The sequence below is a fragment of the Kogia breviceps genome, chromosome 11 (assembly GCF_026419965.1).
Source record: "Kogia breviceps isolate mKogBre1 chromosome 11, mKogBre1 haplotype 1, whole genome shotgun sequence".
Lineage (NCBI taxonomy): Eukaryota > Metazoa > Chordata > Mammalia > Artiodactyla > Physeteridae > Kogia > Kogia breviceps.
This window is the reverse complement of record NC_081320.1, coordinates 83858854-83876727: the sequence shown is the minus strand read 5'-3', so window position 1 is coordinate 83876727 and position 17874 is coordinate 83858854. Positions and strand designations below refer to the sequence as shown.

The window sequence follows — 17874 nt, the reverse complement described above, 5'->3', positions numbered from 1 at the left end:
TGTAAAATGTTATGTACCACACTTTCCATGGGAAGGACATAGACTGTGTAAAGTAAGTTATCTTCAGACATTTTGACATTAAATGCATTGCTTTCTTATTGGGCTAATCTGAATTTTAAATATTAAGTATTTAAAAAGAGGATCCATGATTAAAGTTAATAAAGTGCTGACTCAAGCTGGTTTAATAAAGTATTTATGAGCCAATGTCTGTGTCACTTAGACACAGGTGCACACTCCTAAATCCTGAGCAGTGGCAAAAGCTGTCACTAGATGGACAATACAGTTCAACAGAAAACTATTACTTAGCCCACAGAATGCCTCAAATCAAATTCCATGTTCCACTCATGGCAATTCATTACATTATGGGAACCCAAAACTTAAAAAAAAATATTTGGTAAAAGGATAAGAATAATTCCAAGTTTACTTAAATCTATCTTAAATCCAGTCTTGGGTTTACCTTTCTCCTCTCCTAGGCACTCGATAGGTTTTGCAGTCAAGATGAAAGTCAGGATTTTAAAAAATTCCCTTAGTTTCTTTTGAGCTTGAAGAACCAGGAAAGTTGAGTTTGCAGTTATTCTTCAGGACAACCCACTATCTAGTCACAGCCCATCCCCATAGCTGATCATCTTTCTCTTCCAGGTTTAGTCTGTTCTTTCTGTTATAAGAAAATCTTGGTAGGGATTCCCTTTTTAGGTTAAGACTGAAAGATACACAGAGGTATAGAGATTCCTTAGTTTATACAGTCCCTATGAAAGAAACCCAAACTTCTGTTTAATGTCACTAAGTATAAGGAAAATACAGGATTATCTGCCCTCCTAGTTCCTGGAGAGAGTTGAGACTGTATTACATGGTGGAATACACCTTATAACTTTTTGACCAAAAGGTGAACATGAATATTTTGGAATACAGAATTCAAGTTGCAAATCCAGTAACCCAGGTAAGGAAAGTTCAATAATAAGCACTGACAAAATACATTCATTTATCCTTTTAAAACCTTTCTACCAGAAAGCCTTAAAGAACTAGGATTTAGGCCACTTTATAAGGGGTAGTGTCCGGCTGAAGCCTCTTTTAATTCAAGTTCTGTGACTTAGAAGTAGAAAGGAAAAAAAAAAGTCAATTCTACAATATTAGAATAAAAAGAACTAATTTTATCCATTATGGAGGGGAAAAGGGGATGAAATATCTCTAACAATTTTAAATGAATACACTTCCTTCTCACCAGTCTATAAGATGAAAATCAAGGTTGTTTTTTTAATTCCCTTTAGCTTATTTTGGGTTTGACAGGAAAGCTGCATTATTTACCAAATTGTTATTTGAAAGGGTTAGTTGAACATAAGATGAAGCATCTTTACTGACATACTGACCAGTATTCATTGAAAGAGATTGCTTTCGGCCTGATTTCCTCAATTTAGGTATTACCAAGAGATTCCTTGAAATTCTGATTAATCTCTAGATCTTCTAGTGACAGTTGTCAAAAAAAGGTAAATTTTATCAACCTGGCTCCTCAATTCCACACTGTAATTTCATGTAGGGGCAATGCCTTTTATTTCTTCATGTTTTGCCAAGTGCCTCAAATGCTTCTATTTCATAGTTCATTTAATCTTAAACTTCCAACACGTCTTGGGAAATAACGTAGCATATACTACTCCTTGAGCTGTGAACTAGACATGTGCTGTGTGGTTACTACTTTTAGGAAGACCTTTTACAACTTACATGACTGCTTTTCTTTACCTTTGCTTAACCAGAACCTTAGCACAGTGCTTAGCACGTAGATGTTCAAAAGGTATTTGAATTAGTGAATAACATGATTTATGTACAAGAACTAGAAACATGCGAAATTTGATTTGTGAAGATCACTCTTGGTCAACTAGTGTTAAAAGCAATGAACACAGGTTTCTAAGACTCTGTGATGTAAATAAAGGAAAGCTGGGGATCCAAGTTGAAGCTGTGTCGTGATGTACTGCTCTTTCTCGATTAACTGCAGTCCAACTATACCTTAGGGTCCTATGTCATTACCTGAATATGAATTTTACTTCCTATGAGGTAGGGATAAATAACAGTAAGTACAATATTAGAAATTGGGGGGGGTCTTTGTAAACAGTCATCATGAACTGGTTCACACACATTTACGTATTTCACCTTCATTCGTATCTACCATATATGGGAATTATGAGGATGCAGATGCTCCCTGAGACTTAAAATTTTTCCTTTAGAAATAGTGTATTTTCAGCAAAGATCTAGCGCTGTTCTCTTAGACATCTGAACTATTTTCAATGTCTTTGGGCAGCCCTATGTTTGAATTTTCAATTTTTGAAAAATAGTAAGGCCGTCTTTTAAAAAACATTCTTGGGACTTCCCTGGTGGTGCAGTGGTTAGGACTCTGTGCTCCCAATGCAGGGGGCACGGGTTCTATTCCTGGATGGGGAACTAAGATCCTGCATGCCACAGAGCGTTGCATTATTGGGGGGGGGGGAGAGGCAGGGGCGGGAGTATTCTAATTTCCAAAAATTGCTGTTTTTATCAGTTAAAATAACCACAACCGAGCAATTATGGGGAGAACTAGTGAACTACAATTAAAAGTGTTTCATGGGTCATTAAGATATTCTTCAAACTCTGACCTTATTTCCTTTCAGGTCACCAATAAAGCTATATATTATTCATTTTTAAAGAACTATACGCCTTTATTCCCAAAGACTATCTAGGTATCCTTTTGCTTCCTCAATCATATCCTAAAACTAAATATTCACAATCACAAAATGACTTCTCTTGGACAGCAGGACTCGATTCTCTCTAGGTATGGTTAACCCCTCCTAACGTTTGCTCAGTCCTCATTTCCATAAACACCCTTCCTGACATTAGGGAGATCAACATTCAGGTTCTCTTAGCCCTTCTATCTCCAGATCATTTGGGAAGGACATAAAACTGGCTACAAAACTCACTTCTCAAAGAAGGGAAACAAAAAAAGTTTTCCATTATCTTCACGATATTATTTCTTCACATAAACCCTACGGCCTGGAAGGTCATGGAAGTGAATGTTTGCTAATGAATTATTAACCACTGTGGAGAAAGGAAAACGTATGCCCGCCCCCACCACCCCGAGAAATTTTCTTGCCATTCTTTGTCTTAGAAGCAAACAATGGGCACATTAAAAAAACAATGCACTGTGTTTTGTTTTGTTTTTACCTTCCCAGTAACACTAGGTGGTTAGGAGAGAGAACAGTTCAAGGGTGAAAGCACAGAGACAGACATATTAGCAGAATTTAATATTTTTACTAGAGTTTTGAAAGAAATACACTACCCTGATTTATCACCAAATTCCTCATTTTACTGTCTTCTATGCAATCTGTTGGTAATCTTCCAATAGTAGTATAAGGCAACAACTGAGGGCCCTTACCCACACCACTGTCACATGTATGCCAGACCTCAAGATGCACCGAAAACTCCAAGGTTTTTATTTCCACTTTAATTATCTTTTACTTAATAATAAAATGAAAAATAAGAATATATGAATACATACAATCTATATACATATATTTATTGCAAATACTTAAAATTCTTATGTAAAATGATTTTTCTATATTTGTGAAAAAATATGACTTTTTAAATGGTGTTGACACCAACTTCTCTGTACATACCCTCAATTCCAATGTTAACAATTCCTTTAAAAAGGCAAAAGACACAAAAGTTTAGCATTTACCAAACCAGTCTGTACAAACCTTTTAGCCAGAAGGAAAAGAAAATAGCTTGTGGTAAATAAGTCAATTTTCTTTTAAAATAAAAAATAAACTCCAAAACTCTTCCCCTTATTGCATTTTATTGGAAATAATCTGAGTGTCTTTAGAGTAACTTCCTTTGAAATAATTTGTGCCTTAACAGTGAGGCCCTAAACATACCTTATATGAGAAATTCAAAGTCTCCCACTGTCACTTTTTACATAGATATTAAAATATATATTACTTAAAATATATTACTGGAAAGCTATTTTTAAAATTGATCTTTAATAGTTGTATCAAATGTAAAGCATTAAAAAAAATAAGTAACCAAGAATCTATGAAGGTCTTACTTCCAACTTTAGGAACTGTTTTACCTATTGTTCTCTTTCAATAGGTTATGTAGGTATTGAAACACGGTAGGAAAGATCCCTGCCTATCATCATGTTTCTCGGAGTCTCTTTGGACTATTCTGTAGATTGAGCTGCAAACTACCCTTGGCCAAGTTTTTTTTACTTAGCACATTGTTGTAATGCAACGAGGAGACTTTCTCTCCTTGCTGTGAAATCTCTAGGTCACAGAGAGAACCACCCTGGTACTGCTTACTGACAATGAGCTCTAGAAACAAATAGTGATGTAACGACCAGAGAAGACCCCCTCATTATAACAAATAATTTCACCCAAGAGTTCTTTAAGGGCTCTTAGGTGAAGAAAGGCAATAAGAGCAATTAGGATGGTAAGCGGTCCAATTATTAATGTACGAATTTATGCCTTCACCTGGAAGGCAATGACGTCTTCCTTTGGCTATTTATTTAAATCTGTGATAACTCCTAAAATATCTACACTGTGTGCCTTCCCAGCCCATGTAAGTATGCTTCCCATGCCCCAAGAAAAATTTCCCATCTGCCAGACCTTATCCTTAAAGATGTTACATGGGGTACCACAGACAGCTTCAGTATCTTCAACACAGGGGATACATAGGGCAAACAACTCCAGGCTATTTGGCTTTATTTTCTGTTTAATAGGATGGAGAATTTTAATAAAAATCCTTTAAAAGTTAGGGAGTCTTCTCTATTAGACAACTTAAAACATTCGCAAGTAAGACTGAGATGATATATTGTTAATGCCACCTCCCCAAGGTGACCTGAAGTGGAAGATTATCTGAAGGCTTGAGAAGCATACCCTGGAGGCATAAGCATCAGGCATAATGCCTGACTAGTCACTGGAAATAGTGCAACTTAATACCATAAAAATAAGCTTAGTACTTATTAGAACATTTTCAGACTGAATTGAAAGGTAAAGTAACTGAAAACCTAAGATAAAAACTGCTTTAAAGGTTCTGGAATACCATATTCTAATAATTTACAGGTTTTCTTGTTCCTACTGCTTCATTTTCAAAAGGGACAGATTGTAATTTTTCTTTTTTCTTTTCAGCTCAGTCAGCACATAAGATGAATGACCTTCTATGTGAAACCGTTTTGAAACCAATTGATAAATAGATTGCATTCAATTTTCTACCAATCTAAGAGAATCTATTCTCTCATTTAGTCAAAAGTGAGGCAGTGTACCTAGTTGACAATTTACTGACTATTTTATTAGCTGGGTATTATTTGTAAAGAGAATCTGGTGAACAGTAATGCTTAGGACCTATCTGCAAGAGCCTGGGTCAAGATGAATAGGCACGATACGGTTTGCTCTCTAAATGGACTTGAAAATCCCTGATGCCTTTCCTCCTTTCCTGGTTAGTCTGTCCATCCTCAGATTAAGAGAACCATGGAGGAGAGACTTTCTATGATAGGAAAGGTGTGTAGAAAAGTCATTGTGAAAATCCAAATTGGTTAACTCGTGCTCGCCGTGGGGTCGGTTCTGAAACAGTCAACCACTTCCAGCAGGCTGACCACCCCTCAGTCCTGCCACTCAAGTGGGGAGTGAGGAAGCTCGGAATGGACAGTTTTACCTAGCAACAGGTCTTTTTAACACCCCCTGGGATTACCCAGGGCACTGAAAGTTTGGGAACAGAACCATGGTTTCTGACTCCTACTGGTTATTGGCTGGAGAACTTGCTCCTTATCCCTGGATCCTTACAGATTTCTTACCTCTTAGCTATGTGTGTGCTGGAAGAAAAAGGGAAGTTAGAAGGACATCAAATTATCTTGGCTGAAACTAGAACACAGATATTAATCCTATATTTGCTTTGGGCCACAAGAAACTCAGAAACAAAAAATAAAAAATAGAAGTAAATAGTTTCTTATGGGGTTTGAAAGTATTAAAAGTGTGTATGTATAATGCAGGAGGTGAGGTAGGGAGGGGTGGGTAGCAGAATGGGTGCAAAGCTAAGATTACTACTGCCTACTTGCCCCTAATCTGGAATGTGACTTAGTTAACGAGTTTAAGCTGTTCTGCATTTTGTATATATCACATCCTGAATATTAAGTACAACTATGACTGTACTAGGTTGCACTAATATGTCCTTTACATACATGAAATTAGGAGATTTGAAATCAATATGCAAATGATGCACACTGACAATCCCCAACTTTTTAATACCGAATTCTGGTAAATTGTAGATTTATTTTAATGCTCTTTAACCATAACCTAAATGTATATACTCGAAAATTCTTTAGTCACTAGAGACAGGATTCAACAAAAAGTAAACAAAAAAGAATAAACAAACAATAAAAATTTGCAGCTGATTTCTTTTCCTTTCTAGATGTTCCCTAAGTCATTCACTAAAGCCCCTTTACATTAGAAATTTCTAGTGCGTAGAGAGCAGTAGTCCAAGAAAGGGGACATATTTTCTAAAACAGGAAAAGTGTCTGACTTTTACTGTGTGTGTGAGTGCACGCACACGTGTATGTTCAGAGTAATATATAAGATTACTCCCATATTCCTCAGATGCCTGGGAGGTCAAAACAGGTTTAACAGAATGGGCAAATGTGGTATTAATGAGTTTTTCTAACTGTAGCAACAGCTGACTGTAGAACATTAGGTAACAGGTTGGGAGAGAAGAGGACGAGAGGGGCCACTTTGTTTCTAGTGTTAAAGTTGCTTTCCGAAGTCCTTTATGTTCAGTTCAACGGTTTCTGCACCTTTACTCTGCTTACCCAACAAAAACAACATAGCTCAAATTGCCCTATCACTAACACTTATCTGTTAATTTTATACTAGTATTTCAAACTTGTTTGTAAGCTCCCACGAATGACTAAATCCTCGGAGATGATTGCTGGAGTCACTGCCCTGCACAGGTGACGGTAACCCAAGGGGCCCGGCGAGGCAAACTTTTCAAGGGCCACACTCCTGCTTCGGGGCAAGGGAGTGGGATTAGGGAACAGCAGGGATCCACAGACTGCAAGCAGAGTACCTGGCAATAGTACTGGTTTATGGAAGCCAAGAACCAAGTCAGAATTTTCAGAGTCTGAAGTACTGCCTGTGAAATTAATACCTTATCAAAAATTTGAATTTGAGAAGGTTCCATCTAAGGTAAAGGGACTGAGTAAACCCTGAATCCAAATCCTGCAAAGGCTGAATAACCTACGTAAAGCCTGCAGTCAGACAGTCAAGACATAATCAACATGAATGGTCATTTCTTCAGACCATTCCCTCACTCCTTTCTCTTCCTAGCCTCTTAAGAAAGGGCAGAAGGGAAATCGCTTCCTTTCACCATGCATGGCATTAAACTTTTCAAAGTCACATGAAGTGGAACATCAATCTGAAGTCAAAGTAATACATTATTACCTAAACACCTGGAAAAATGTTAAAACAAGATGTGACATATTTACATGATTTTGTAAGTGCAAACTTGTCACAAATTCACAAAGTCTTGCTTGACTTGGACTTACTATACAAGGTGCTTTTCCTCTAAAATGTAAGATCTGTACTCTATTCCTGATTAAGTAACACTTGTCTCTTAAGACAACTGAAACCTAGTTTATTTCTGCGATTCCAAAAGAACTCAAAAACCACATCTGTCAACCCTTCCCCTTCCTGCCTCATTTACAGTGTGCTCTCCCTTCTAGTCTCATTACCGAACGACAAGGCAGGAGACACACAGTTTGGAGGGGCCAATGCAATCATCGTGGCAGAAGGCTCCACACCCCTTGCACATGATCATGGCTTTCAATCGGCAGTAACATTTCGAAGGTGTGTCCTCTATGCTGTTCTCTTCAGGAAAGGCCTGAACAGGAATGGTCTGGCTGTGGTTGCTGGGATTCATAGCTTGGCTAGCAGGGATGGTTGTGACAGTCACTGAAAAGGACATGACATCACCGACATTGCTAGCTACCTGGCTACAGTCGGGCATCCCCGGTACAGCAGAGTTATGGTCCATGTCCGATGAGGTGGAGACGTTGATCATGCCTCTGTAGCTTGGCCCAATCTGTGTGGGGCTTCCGTACAGCTTTGGGGTTTGCAGTGGTGGAAGGAGTAGAGACTGATGGGTAGGACTGTCTGCAGGTAGAGGAAGAGCAGTAGAATTGAAAAGCTCAGGGCTGCTCCGCACCGTCTTACCTCTCACTGCGTGAGCCATCTGCTTCTGTGCTGCCTGAATAAAATCTCTGGCTAGGGTCTTCTCATCAAATGTCTGGCCTCTAGTGAACAGGTAATTTTCCTTGCTTAAAGTGGTTTGCTCAGGCACTGGCATCTCTGCCTTCACATTCTTTTTAGCTGAACAATCACTGGTGGATAGGGTTTCTCTACTGTGGGGTCGTGAACTTGCTTCACACTTGCCAGAACTCTGGGAAGCCTGCGGCTCCTCCTTCACCATGACAGATTCTTGCTCATCACCAGTACTTTCCTCATCAGTATCATCTTCTTTACCGCTGCTACTATCTCCTGCTGCATTTTTACAATCTGTATATCCCATTTTCAAGGCCTCAGTGGGGCTACTTAGACAAAATCGGTCTTCGGGGTTTACAGAATGGGTCCTCCTAAGGCTCTCTGAACCCCGGCCATAGGTGGAAATGTTAAGTAAGTAGTGACCTGCCATTGCAGGCTTGGATGTCCTTCTGCCAGCAAAACCCAGCATAAACCTCTGGCTTGTGGAGATGTCCTCTAACTGGAAACCTGAGTGAGTGAAGTTGAACTGGGAGGGCTGCACAAATGAGAGAACATTCTGCCTCCGAACCCTCTGGATGAGTGTCTGAAGGATCTGATCCTGGGTTGCTTTACTTAGTCCTTCTTGGTATTGGTGTGTGTCAATGCTAGCGTCCCTTAGATCCTTACCTGAAAAGAGCTGAAGGGGTCTTGGAACCTGGGGGAGCTGCTTACTTTGCAAACTTTTACCCAGTTGCTGTGTAGCTGGATGGGACTGTCTCTCATTAACTTCCTCTCTGGTGCTATTTTCTGTTACGCTGGTACCTGCGAGTGCTCCTACCATCATCCCTTTTTCCTCTTTTGTAGTTAGTGGAACAGTTTTCATTTCAACTTTGGTGAGAGGTTTAGGCAGAATTTGCTCCAGGGGAACATCTTTGCCTTGCAGTAGCTGAGTTACCAAAGGATTATTAGCAGGGATATTAGAGCTTGGCCTTGAAATGGGTCCATTCATACTTGAAGAAGCTCCCGGGGTCTTAAGGCTGGAAGCTGCTGGCAAAGTGCTCGAGGATGGAGCTGATCCAGTAGGTGCTATGGTTACAACCACCTGGGGTACAGGAAGCTTCTCTAAAGAGGCTGTTGTTAATAAAGATGTTAAAGGGGAGGGAGTCATATCCACTGAAGCACTAGCACTTATCTCTGCTGAGGCTGGAGGGTTTGGTGTATTCTTACTAGAACCTGCTTTGGGCTCAACTGTGCCATCGACTGCAAAATGAACAGGTGAGGCACCTGCGATTAGAGCAGGATCTGCTGGAGTAGGAGGTGCTTTCTCCTGCCTACCATTACTGGGCCCTTGCGGGTGGCTAAGAGAGGCCACCGTGGCTGCCGCCCTGGTGGGATTCAGTTTTTCATTACTTACTTTCCCTAAAGCTGGTGGGGGTGTGTTAGCGTGGGCTGGTGACGGGACACTTGAGCACGCTCCACTGATGGCAGATGGTGGAGGCACTGAGGAGGTTTGCTGTAGTTGTGCTCCAGAGACACTGTGAGACTGTGCCTGGCCTGGGGTCTTGGTCTCAGATTGGGGCTGAGTCTCTGGACCACAGGGTAAAAGCTCTCTCGTACCTCCCCTGCTTCCAGTTCCTGCCAGTTCCAGTGTGGGGCCCTTTCCAGTTTCACTGACTCTGTTTGAGTCTGGACTCCCTCCTCTAGCAGTTCTCCTTTCAGCCCCCTCTCCTGGACCTTGTCCACCCCCTGGGCCAGGTCCTGGAATGGTCCCTCCAACTGAGGCGGCTGCAGCAGCTGCGGCTGCAGCAGCAGCTGCTGCCCTCTGTGCTTTGACCAGCTGGGCTTTTGCTTTGATGTCTGCGAGAGTTCTGGCTCCTGTTCTGTTAGGACTAGTGATGGAGATTGGAAAACGAGCCCTGGGAGAGACCTGCGATGTAGGAAACGGCATGGGGGAGATTCTGGAGACCGGGATCTGAAAGAATTAGGGGGGAAAAAAAACAACAGAGCTTAGTTTTCATTTATAAGAGCAATCAAACTTCATTAACACAAATTCTGAGTAGGGTGAACCCTATGACAAGGATGGGAAGCCTGTGACTAAGAGACCAAACCATGGGGACAGCCACACAGGTTTGTCTCCAGGGTCCTTTCACCTCCTCTATTGGTGCCACGGACTCCCCTCCCTCGACATCCACTCCCACCCCAAAGCCTCAAACCTCTTCTTACAACACACATCTCTCTGAATGTCACTACTACTCATAACAGCTGATCATTTAAGATAGAGACCTTTCTACGGTATCTACATCTTAAAATGTGTGTAAAAGCGAGAAGACAGAAACCGAAGAAATAAAGAAGTAGCACACCATTACTGTCTTTTACTTCTTGGCTTTACTACCGAGGTCCAGAGGAAAATTCTTGTCCTCTTCTCTTTTACACACGCACACTTGCACAGCTAAGCATATAGGCTGAATTATCTCAAATTACAGAGGCTTCTAGACTGCACCGGAAGGAAGACAGTGTGTGATCCATTCTGCCCACCCACATGACGGGGCATGTATATAATGTCTGTAATGTTAACCAAAGTCATTCTCACCCCCTGCTGGCATTATACTTATTTGTGGAGCTTTTAAAAAATATACATCCTCTCAGTCCTGTCCCTAAAATTACAAATTAGAACTCCTAGAGAAAAAATGCATTTCTAAAAAGCTTCTTACGAGATTCTGATGCATCATTAGGTTTGAAATCACTGATTTTCACACCATAAAATATTACACCTGAAAGGAATCTGACTCCTGTTCAAAACAATACTTTGAAAGCTACTGGAATTAATTAGAATGAACCAGTATCTGGGCCTTTCTAATACTTGGCAGAATTTAAAAGAGCAAATAATGTTACAGATGTTTTAGGACATGTAATTAGAAACATATTAAGCCGCTGAGCTCTAAGAAAATGCATGTCATCTTTCTGGAACTGCTTAAATTGAGACTAATAAAGTCACTAAAGATTTTTCATTATCTGCAATATCCATTTCTAAAAAGGTCAGCAGTCCTGGAGAATTCTCTGTCATTCAGACCTGTAGGATTCTGTAACACCTGTCACAAAGCCCACATATTTCTCATCATGAAATATACTCAATCTCTCTCTTAAAGCTGAAATCTAATTTACATCCAACTGCACACAGTATTTTAGAAGCTGCCCAGAGTAAGAAAGAAGCAACCTGTTGCCCCTTGGTAATACCATCTAGAAGAGAGAACTAGTAGGGGGAAAAACAGATAAAACTAGAAAATCAAAAACAAGAAAGTAAAAAGCACAGTTGTGTAGGGGAATCATATATAGGGAACAAGCAACCTTACATTCGAATAATCTTGAGAATAACAACATATCCAGCACAATAAAGGATACCTATCACAATGACTGAATATCATCAACAACATGTTGATTAAATAAGGACAATCCTTAAGAGTGGTTAAAATAAAAAGTTTTAATGCTTAAAAATGATAATTTTCCGTTATTTATGTAACTAGTCCTATTACCCATTTATGTAGAATAAATGAGATGTTATACTTTTTTTTTTTAAAGTACAAAAACCACACAAGCTTTCTAGGCACTGATAACAATTCAACGATTTAACTTATTAGAAGCCTTATCCTGGTATAGCAAAGGAATTAGATTCTATTATAACTGTATACTGAATGGAAAATACATAATGTCTGTTTGAGTTGTCCATCTCTCTATATACATATATGTACACATTTCATATTGTAGATATGCATATATAAAATAGATATATGTGCATATATAATTTTATACACATATACATATATAACATTTGTAATAAAATTCAAATTTTGTTTAAAAGATTTTGTTCTGTTATAAATTACATTAAGCTTTGTCTAAGAAAATGGGATTTGAGATAGGGTCTAAGGTAAGAGAGTTACTAAAGCAACTTCTGGTGGAAAGTTTTTGGGGAAATGAGGAAGGAGAAGTAAAAGAATGAAAAAAAGTTAAATAACATTAACTTGGTCACAGTGGATTTAAGTTTTCAGTGTAGAGTCTCTTTGGATTAGCAGAAAGATGAGGAAATAAAAATGATGGTTCTTACCCAGTGTCATTTATATAAAGTAAAACCTAGACTATAACTCAGCTCTCAGGTTTAGAGATAAGTTCTAATTGACATGCAATAAAGAAAGGTTTCTCATATTTTTATAAGAAGAATACAAGTGATTATCATAAAACTCAGAATCTCTAGCAAAGCATGAGAGTGTATGCTAATGGTAGAAAAATATCAAAAAAAAAAAAAAAGAAAAAGAAAAAATGAGAGATTCCTAAGTGCTAAAATCACAAATCTTAAAATTAAGAAGTAATGAAGAACATCATACTATTATGATGCAAAATGAGAGATAAGTCTCACAGTGCATGAAACAGGTCAAGTACTAGTAATTGAGTGTTTCCAAGGGATATTTCCAGGTAGGACTTTGGTTAGTCTAAATTGAATAAAAAAGGGAAAAAAAGTATTTCTATTTGGCTTTTTTTTTTTTTTAAACTTACATTCTAATGTGAATAAATACTACCCAGTGCCTGGGTTCATCGTAAACACAATAGTGTTAATAAATACTATTAATAAAATGGAGAATGAACTGCAAACTGATATTAGGCACAAGCCCAAGTACACACTAAGGCAGTGACACTGCTATAGAAATTTAAAAGATCTGATATGCAGCAATATAGGGCTAAAACACAAGTTAATCATATATCCTAAGCAGTAGAGCTTAGCAAGGCTATTCCATCTTACTAAGATCCCTCAAGTGACCAGTGGTGATGCATGGCAGCCACACACATTTCCTTTAAAAGGCTGGAACTAAAAGGTAGTTCCAGACTCTCAGAACATCAAATCAGTTATGGCAGCAATAATTAACACATTACTGGCTGGGGAGTTTTGTAGAAACTAATGCTTGTGGCCATAATACATCTCCAGTCAATAAAGTGTTAAATATCATGGCTCTTGATACAAAGATGTGATCCCTTAATCACATCAATGACCTCCTCCTGTTTATTATTATACTTATTATTTTGTCACATGAGACAAAATACTTTCCATAACTGTCTTAAAATACAAGAGTAGCCAGCAGGGGTGTGGGTGGAGGTGGACTGCATTAGATATTCAGATATCTGAATAAGTATTCAAACCCCAAAAAAGATCTGTGAGGACGCAGTTCTTTTTTTTATGACTTTTTTTTTATTGGAATATAATCGCTTTACAATGTTGTCTTAGTTTCTGCTGTAGAACAAAGTGAATTAGCTATATGTATACATATAAGGATGCAGTTCTAAATGCCTGTTTCTTAATAATTTTACTCATATATGACCACAGTTACATGCATATCAAATATATACAACTGCTTCTGCATTAAGAAATACCACAAATATTTGAAACTTAGTAGGTACAACCAAAAACTTAGTGTTCAGACCATCTTTCTTTTTCAATTCTTCCCGCTCTCTTACCTTGAGAGGTGGTACTTTCCGCACCTGGAACCTGTCCCCTCTACTGAGAAAGGGCTGTGGGGAGACTTGAAATGGCTGCTGGTGCTGGCGATTCTCCGTGACACGTGGTCTTTTCTCCCAGCTTGTAGGGGCCTCTTCTTGGGTGACAGAAGATTTCCTCTTGAGGCTTTCTGGGCTGTGATCAGCCAGAGTTGATGGAGGCTCTTTCATAGTGGTCTCCTGTAGACCTGCTTCTACTATGGGCTTCACTACTGTTGTTTCTACCCCAGGGCTCTTGGGTTTGCTCAGGGATGTAACTAAAGCTTCTTGGCTTTCATTTTTGTTATAATTTGAAGTTGTAGTGAGATGATTCTCTTTCTCAGACTCCTGTTCAGCAGAGGCAACTGGCTTTTGCTCCAAGAGAGCCTCATCCTTTGGGCACTTGATGGGAGGAACGCTGCTAAGCTCATTTGTATTGGTAGCTGAGGAAAGTAGGGGCTCTGGGGATTTGGAGTTTGGCTGCATCTTATCTTGGCTTTCATGCTCTTCTTTTCTGACTGGTGATGGCAGTTGCAGTACTTCTTCTTTAGACACTAACTGGGGAATTACTGAGACTATACTGACAGGAGAGGCCTCTGAAGGAAGCATGGACTTTGGTTGCTCAGCTGGGGTTTTCTTTACTTTGGGATCGTTGGGTGAACCTGTCAATTTCTTTGAATCTTCAAGGCTCAGGCCAGAACTAAAAGGTGGAAGAAATATTGTAGTTGAGAAACGGCCTATGTTATTGAATATATTATGAGATAATGGTGTATGGCAATGCCTAGAAGAACCTGTGACACTTAGTAGGTAATTTTCATATATTATCTTCACTATTATTAATAGTAGTGAAGGGTCTGGAGCCAGAGTGCCTGGATTCAAATCCTGGCTCTGATACCTAATATCCATGTAATAAGTAAGTGACTAGCCTTCTGTATCTCAGTTTAATTGTACATTGTGTTGCTATTATGAGTAACTAAATTAATGCATGTAAAGTACTTAGAATAGCACCTAGCACATAATAAAAGCTCAATATAATTTTAATTATTATTATTACTTCTGCTTAGAAAGGGGCTACATTGCCTAGAGGCATGGATCACAGACTACCCACAGAGAAGTTAAAGAAGACAAAGACCCATGTACCCTGGGATTGTGGGTTTGGACTGTGATCAGCTCTACTCTGCAGTACTTGTAGAAAGGCTGGCCCAAGAAATCTAAGGGACCCAGAGGAGACAGTAGGAGGGCTGGCTGTTATTATTTGCTAGAGGTTGAAAACGAGAACTCTGAGTTTTTGGAAAGCCTGTTTAAATTTCACTTGGTATAGCTCTAAAATTCTGAGATCAAGTGCCTCTGAGCTATCCTGGGAGTGAAGACCAAGTGAGACTTCCACAGTGTGGCCTGGCTAAGAGCTAGGCTACCCTGTAGGGGTCACTAGAGACTCCTCCTACAACAAGCAAAAACAAGATAGCCCTCTGGTGACTTCAATAATCAGTACTGCACCCCTGAGATGGAATGGCTGAGGACAAATCTGGACAGTAATCAAATACAGTCCTTCCAAAAAGCTGGCAAAAAGTAATAGCTAAAAACAGAAAGACCCAAGAACGGCTGTAATGCTCCATCTTATAAGTAGGGAATGAACAATATTTATGGAATAACTGCTACCTATAATAATGGTCTAAATGTATTCACCCTCGTTTCTGTAGAAAAGCTCAAAGCTCATACCAAGAAGGTAGAAAAATTGGTGTACGGTGCTCTTCATCTCATTAAGAATCACTTCTGAAATGACCATGAAGGGGATCAATGAACACTACATGGAAATAAGGAAAAGAGCCATTCGTTCTCAAGCTATGGTTATGGAGTATCCTAAAAGGCTGCCATTAGGTAAGAAGGGAGACTAATAGACAATTAAAACTCTGGGTGTTCAATTCTATTTCAAACAATACAGCTCCACTGTCATCTATTTAAGCGTCCCCATTAAGATTTTTTTTTTTTTTTTTTCTGCACCGCATGGCTTGTGGGACCTTAGCTCCTGGACCAGGGATTGAACCTGGGCCACAGCAGTGAAAGCGCCGAGTCCTAACCACTAGAACACCGGGGAAATCCCCCCATTAAGATTTTAAGATTTTTTTTTTGTTAGGAAAAAAACTGACTCAGACTATAGCCCCTTGAGAAAAGGGTCTGTATCTTGATTCAGCTATGACTATCTCCCAGTGCCTTCTATAGAAGAAAGGCTGTTTAATTACACATTGAATACAATGGTCCATATTACAGGATTCATTAGTGATTCTGGATAAGTTATCCTATTGTGGGATAACTGACTACAATAAAAAAAATGCATAGAACTTCAGTATTCTTATATATTATAAAGTTACTGAAAGAAAAACCAATCTATTCAAACTAAGGACTCTAATTCAAGATAATAAAATCATTTTTTTTAAATAAAAAAAAGAAACCACACCATCTACAATGGTAATGTGTTAAGAGTCAAGGACTGGGACTTCCCTGGTGGTCCAGTGGTAAAGAATCTGCCTTACGATGAGGGGACACAGGTTTGATCCCTGGTCAGGGAACTAAAAGATTCCACATGCTGCGGGGCAACTAAGCCCGTGCGCTGTAACTAATGAGCTTGAGTGCCTCAAGGAGAGAGCCTGCGTGCTCTGGAGTCCATGCACCCTCGAGCCTGTGCACCACAACTAGAGAGAGAAAAACCCAGGCACCACAACTAGAGAGAAGCCCGTGTGCCACAAGGAAGAGCCTGCGCGCCACAAGGAAGAACCCATGCACCACAACTAAGACCCGACACGGCCAAATAAATGTTAAAAAAAAAAAGTCAACGATTATGAATAATCCAATTCTGTGTACCTAAGATTCATAAGAAAAAAATATTTTTCTTGGTAAAAAAGAACTAGTGAAAAAAAATGAAGGAAATTGCAGACTAGATATTCTGGAAAGGTAACAAGATGAAGCACCACATGACGCATGTATAGGAATTAACACTGGTTTACAGAACCTGTCTTGATATTTACCTCTGACCATAGTAGCTTTCAAAGAATTGTTCTTTCCAAGGCTCTACTTTTTTCTCCTTCTCAATCTCTTGTCGAATTCTCACCTGCATCTCAGGTGTAAACTCACCTGTATGTACCAAGGAGGGGGAAAAAAGATATTCAATAGAAATATGCTATTTGCTACTTTCAATTATTTGTAAATCATGACAGACTCATGCAGGAGTCAGAATACTATCACATGAAAGTAAAAGAAATTCCCCAGAATTCCTCACTGTAAGGGGAACTACCTAGGAGCCATCAGGTGAAATAAAAACCCTTGCACGCCACTCCATGTAGTTGCCAGTGTGCCGTTGAAGTTAACTGGCCACTTCTCTGGGCCTTCCTTGTAGCAACCCTCACCTCTGCTTCAAATATCATAGTCCCTCTAGATTTCTTACAAACCTTGAGTCCGTCATTTCTTTTCCACTGGAAAAATAGTCATCTGGTCATAGGCTTTCAGTAAATAATGCCACTGGACACTTTATTATTAAAAAATTCTGTTTCTCCAAGGCAACCTGTGTTTTAGGCCTTTTAGCTCTAACTGCATAATGAACAGTTATGGCCCTGCTTAAAGACATTTGAGGTTCCAGTAAAAAGGTAGGGAGTAGGAATTCCCTGGTGGCCCAGTGGTTAGGACTCTGTGCTTTCACTGCCGTGTGCCCAGGTTCAATCCCTGGTTGGGGAACTAACATCCCACAAGCCGCACAGTGTGGCAAAAAAAAAAAAAAAGTAGCGAGTTATTTTGGAGTTGTCAGTTTTCTAATTGTTCCAGAAACTGTATGAGTCTAGTGCCCTAGCAACAAGACACTCAATATGCCAAAGACTCAGCTGCTCTAAATATGCCATTTATTTTCAAAACTACCAACCACACCTCAATTCTTCCCACCCCATCAGTAGAGAACAATGAATGTGCTTGGTAGGCCATCTTCAAACCTGTGACTCAGACAGGCTATTTTTTTATTCTCTAATACCCAGGACATTAGAGAATAAGAAGAGGAAATGGTAGATTTGAAGTTTAAGACCTCCTGGGGGTAAGAAGAGGGAAAGGAAAAGTGTTAGAGGATAGTGGATAT

General features: G+C 39.5%; 1 protein-coding gene across 3 annotated transcripts in view; it reads right to left on the bottom strand.

Annotated features, from left to right (window-relative positions):
* Positions 1 to 3266: 3266 nt before the first annotated feature.
* The window catches only part of ASXL2 (ASXL transcriptional regulator 2), a 126641-nt gene continuing 112033 nt past the window's right edge, over positions 3267 to 17874 (bottom strand). For all 3 annotated transcript variants that reach the window (XM_067007949.1, XM_059079158.2, XM_067007950.1), the window contains 3 exons: positions 16784 to 16889; positions 13743 to 14460; positions 3267 to 10215 (listed from right to left, as the gene is read on the bottom strand). In XM_067007949.1, coding sequence (XP_066864050.1) covers positions 7732 to 10215; positions 13743 to 14460; positions 16784 to 16889 — 3308 coding nt within the window. In that variant the 3' untranslated portion in view covers positions 3267 to 7731. The remainder of the gene's footprint in view (positions 10216 to 13742; positions 14461 to 16783; positions 16890 to 17874) is intronic.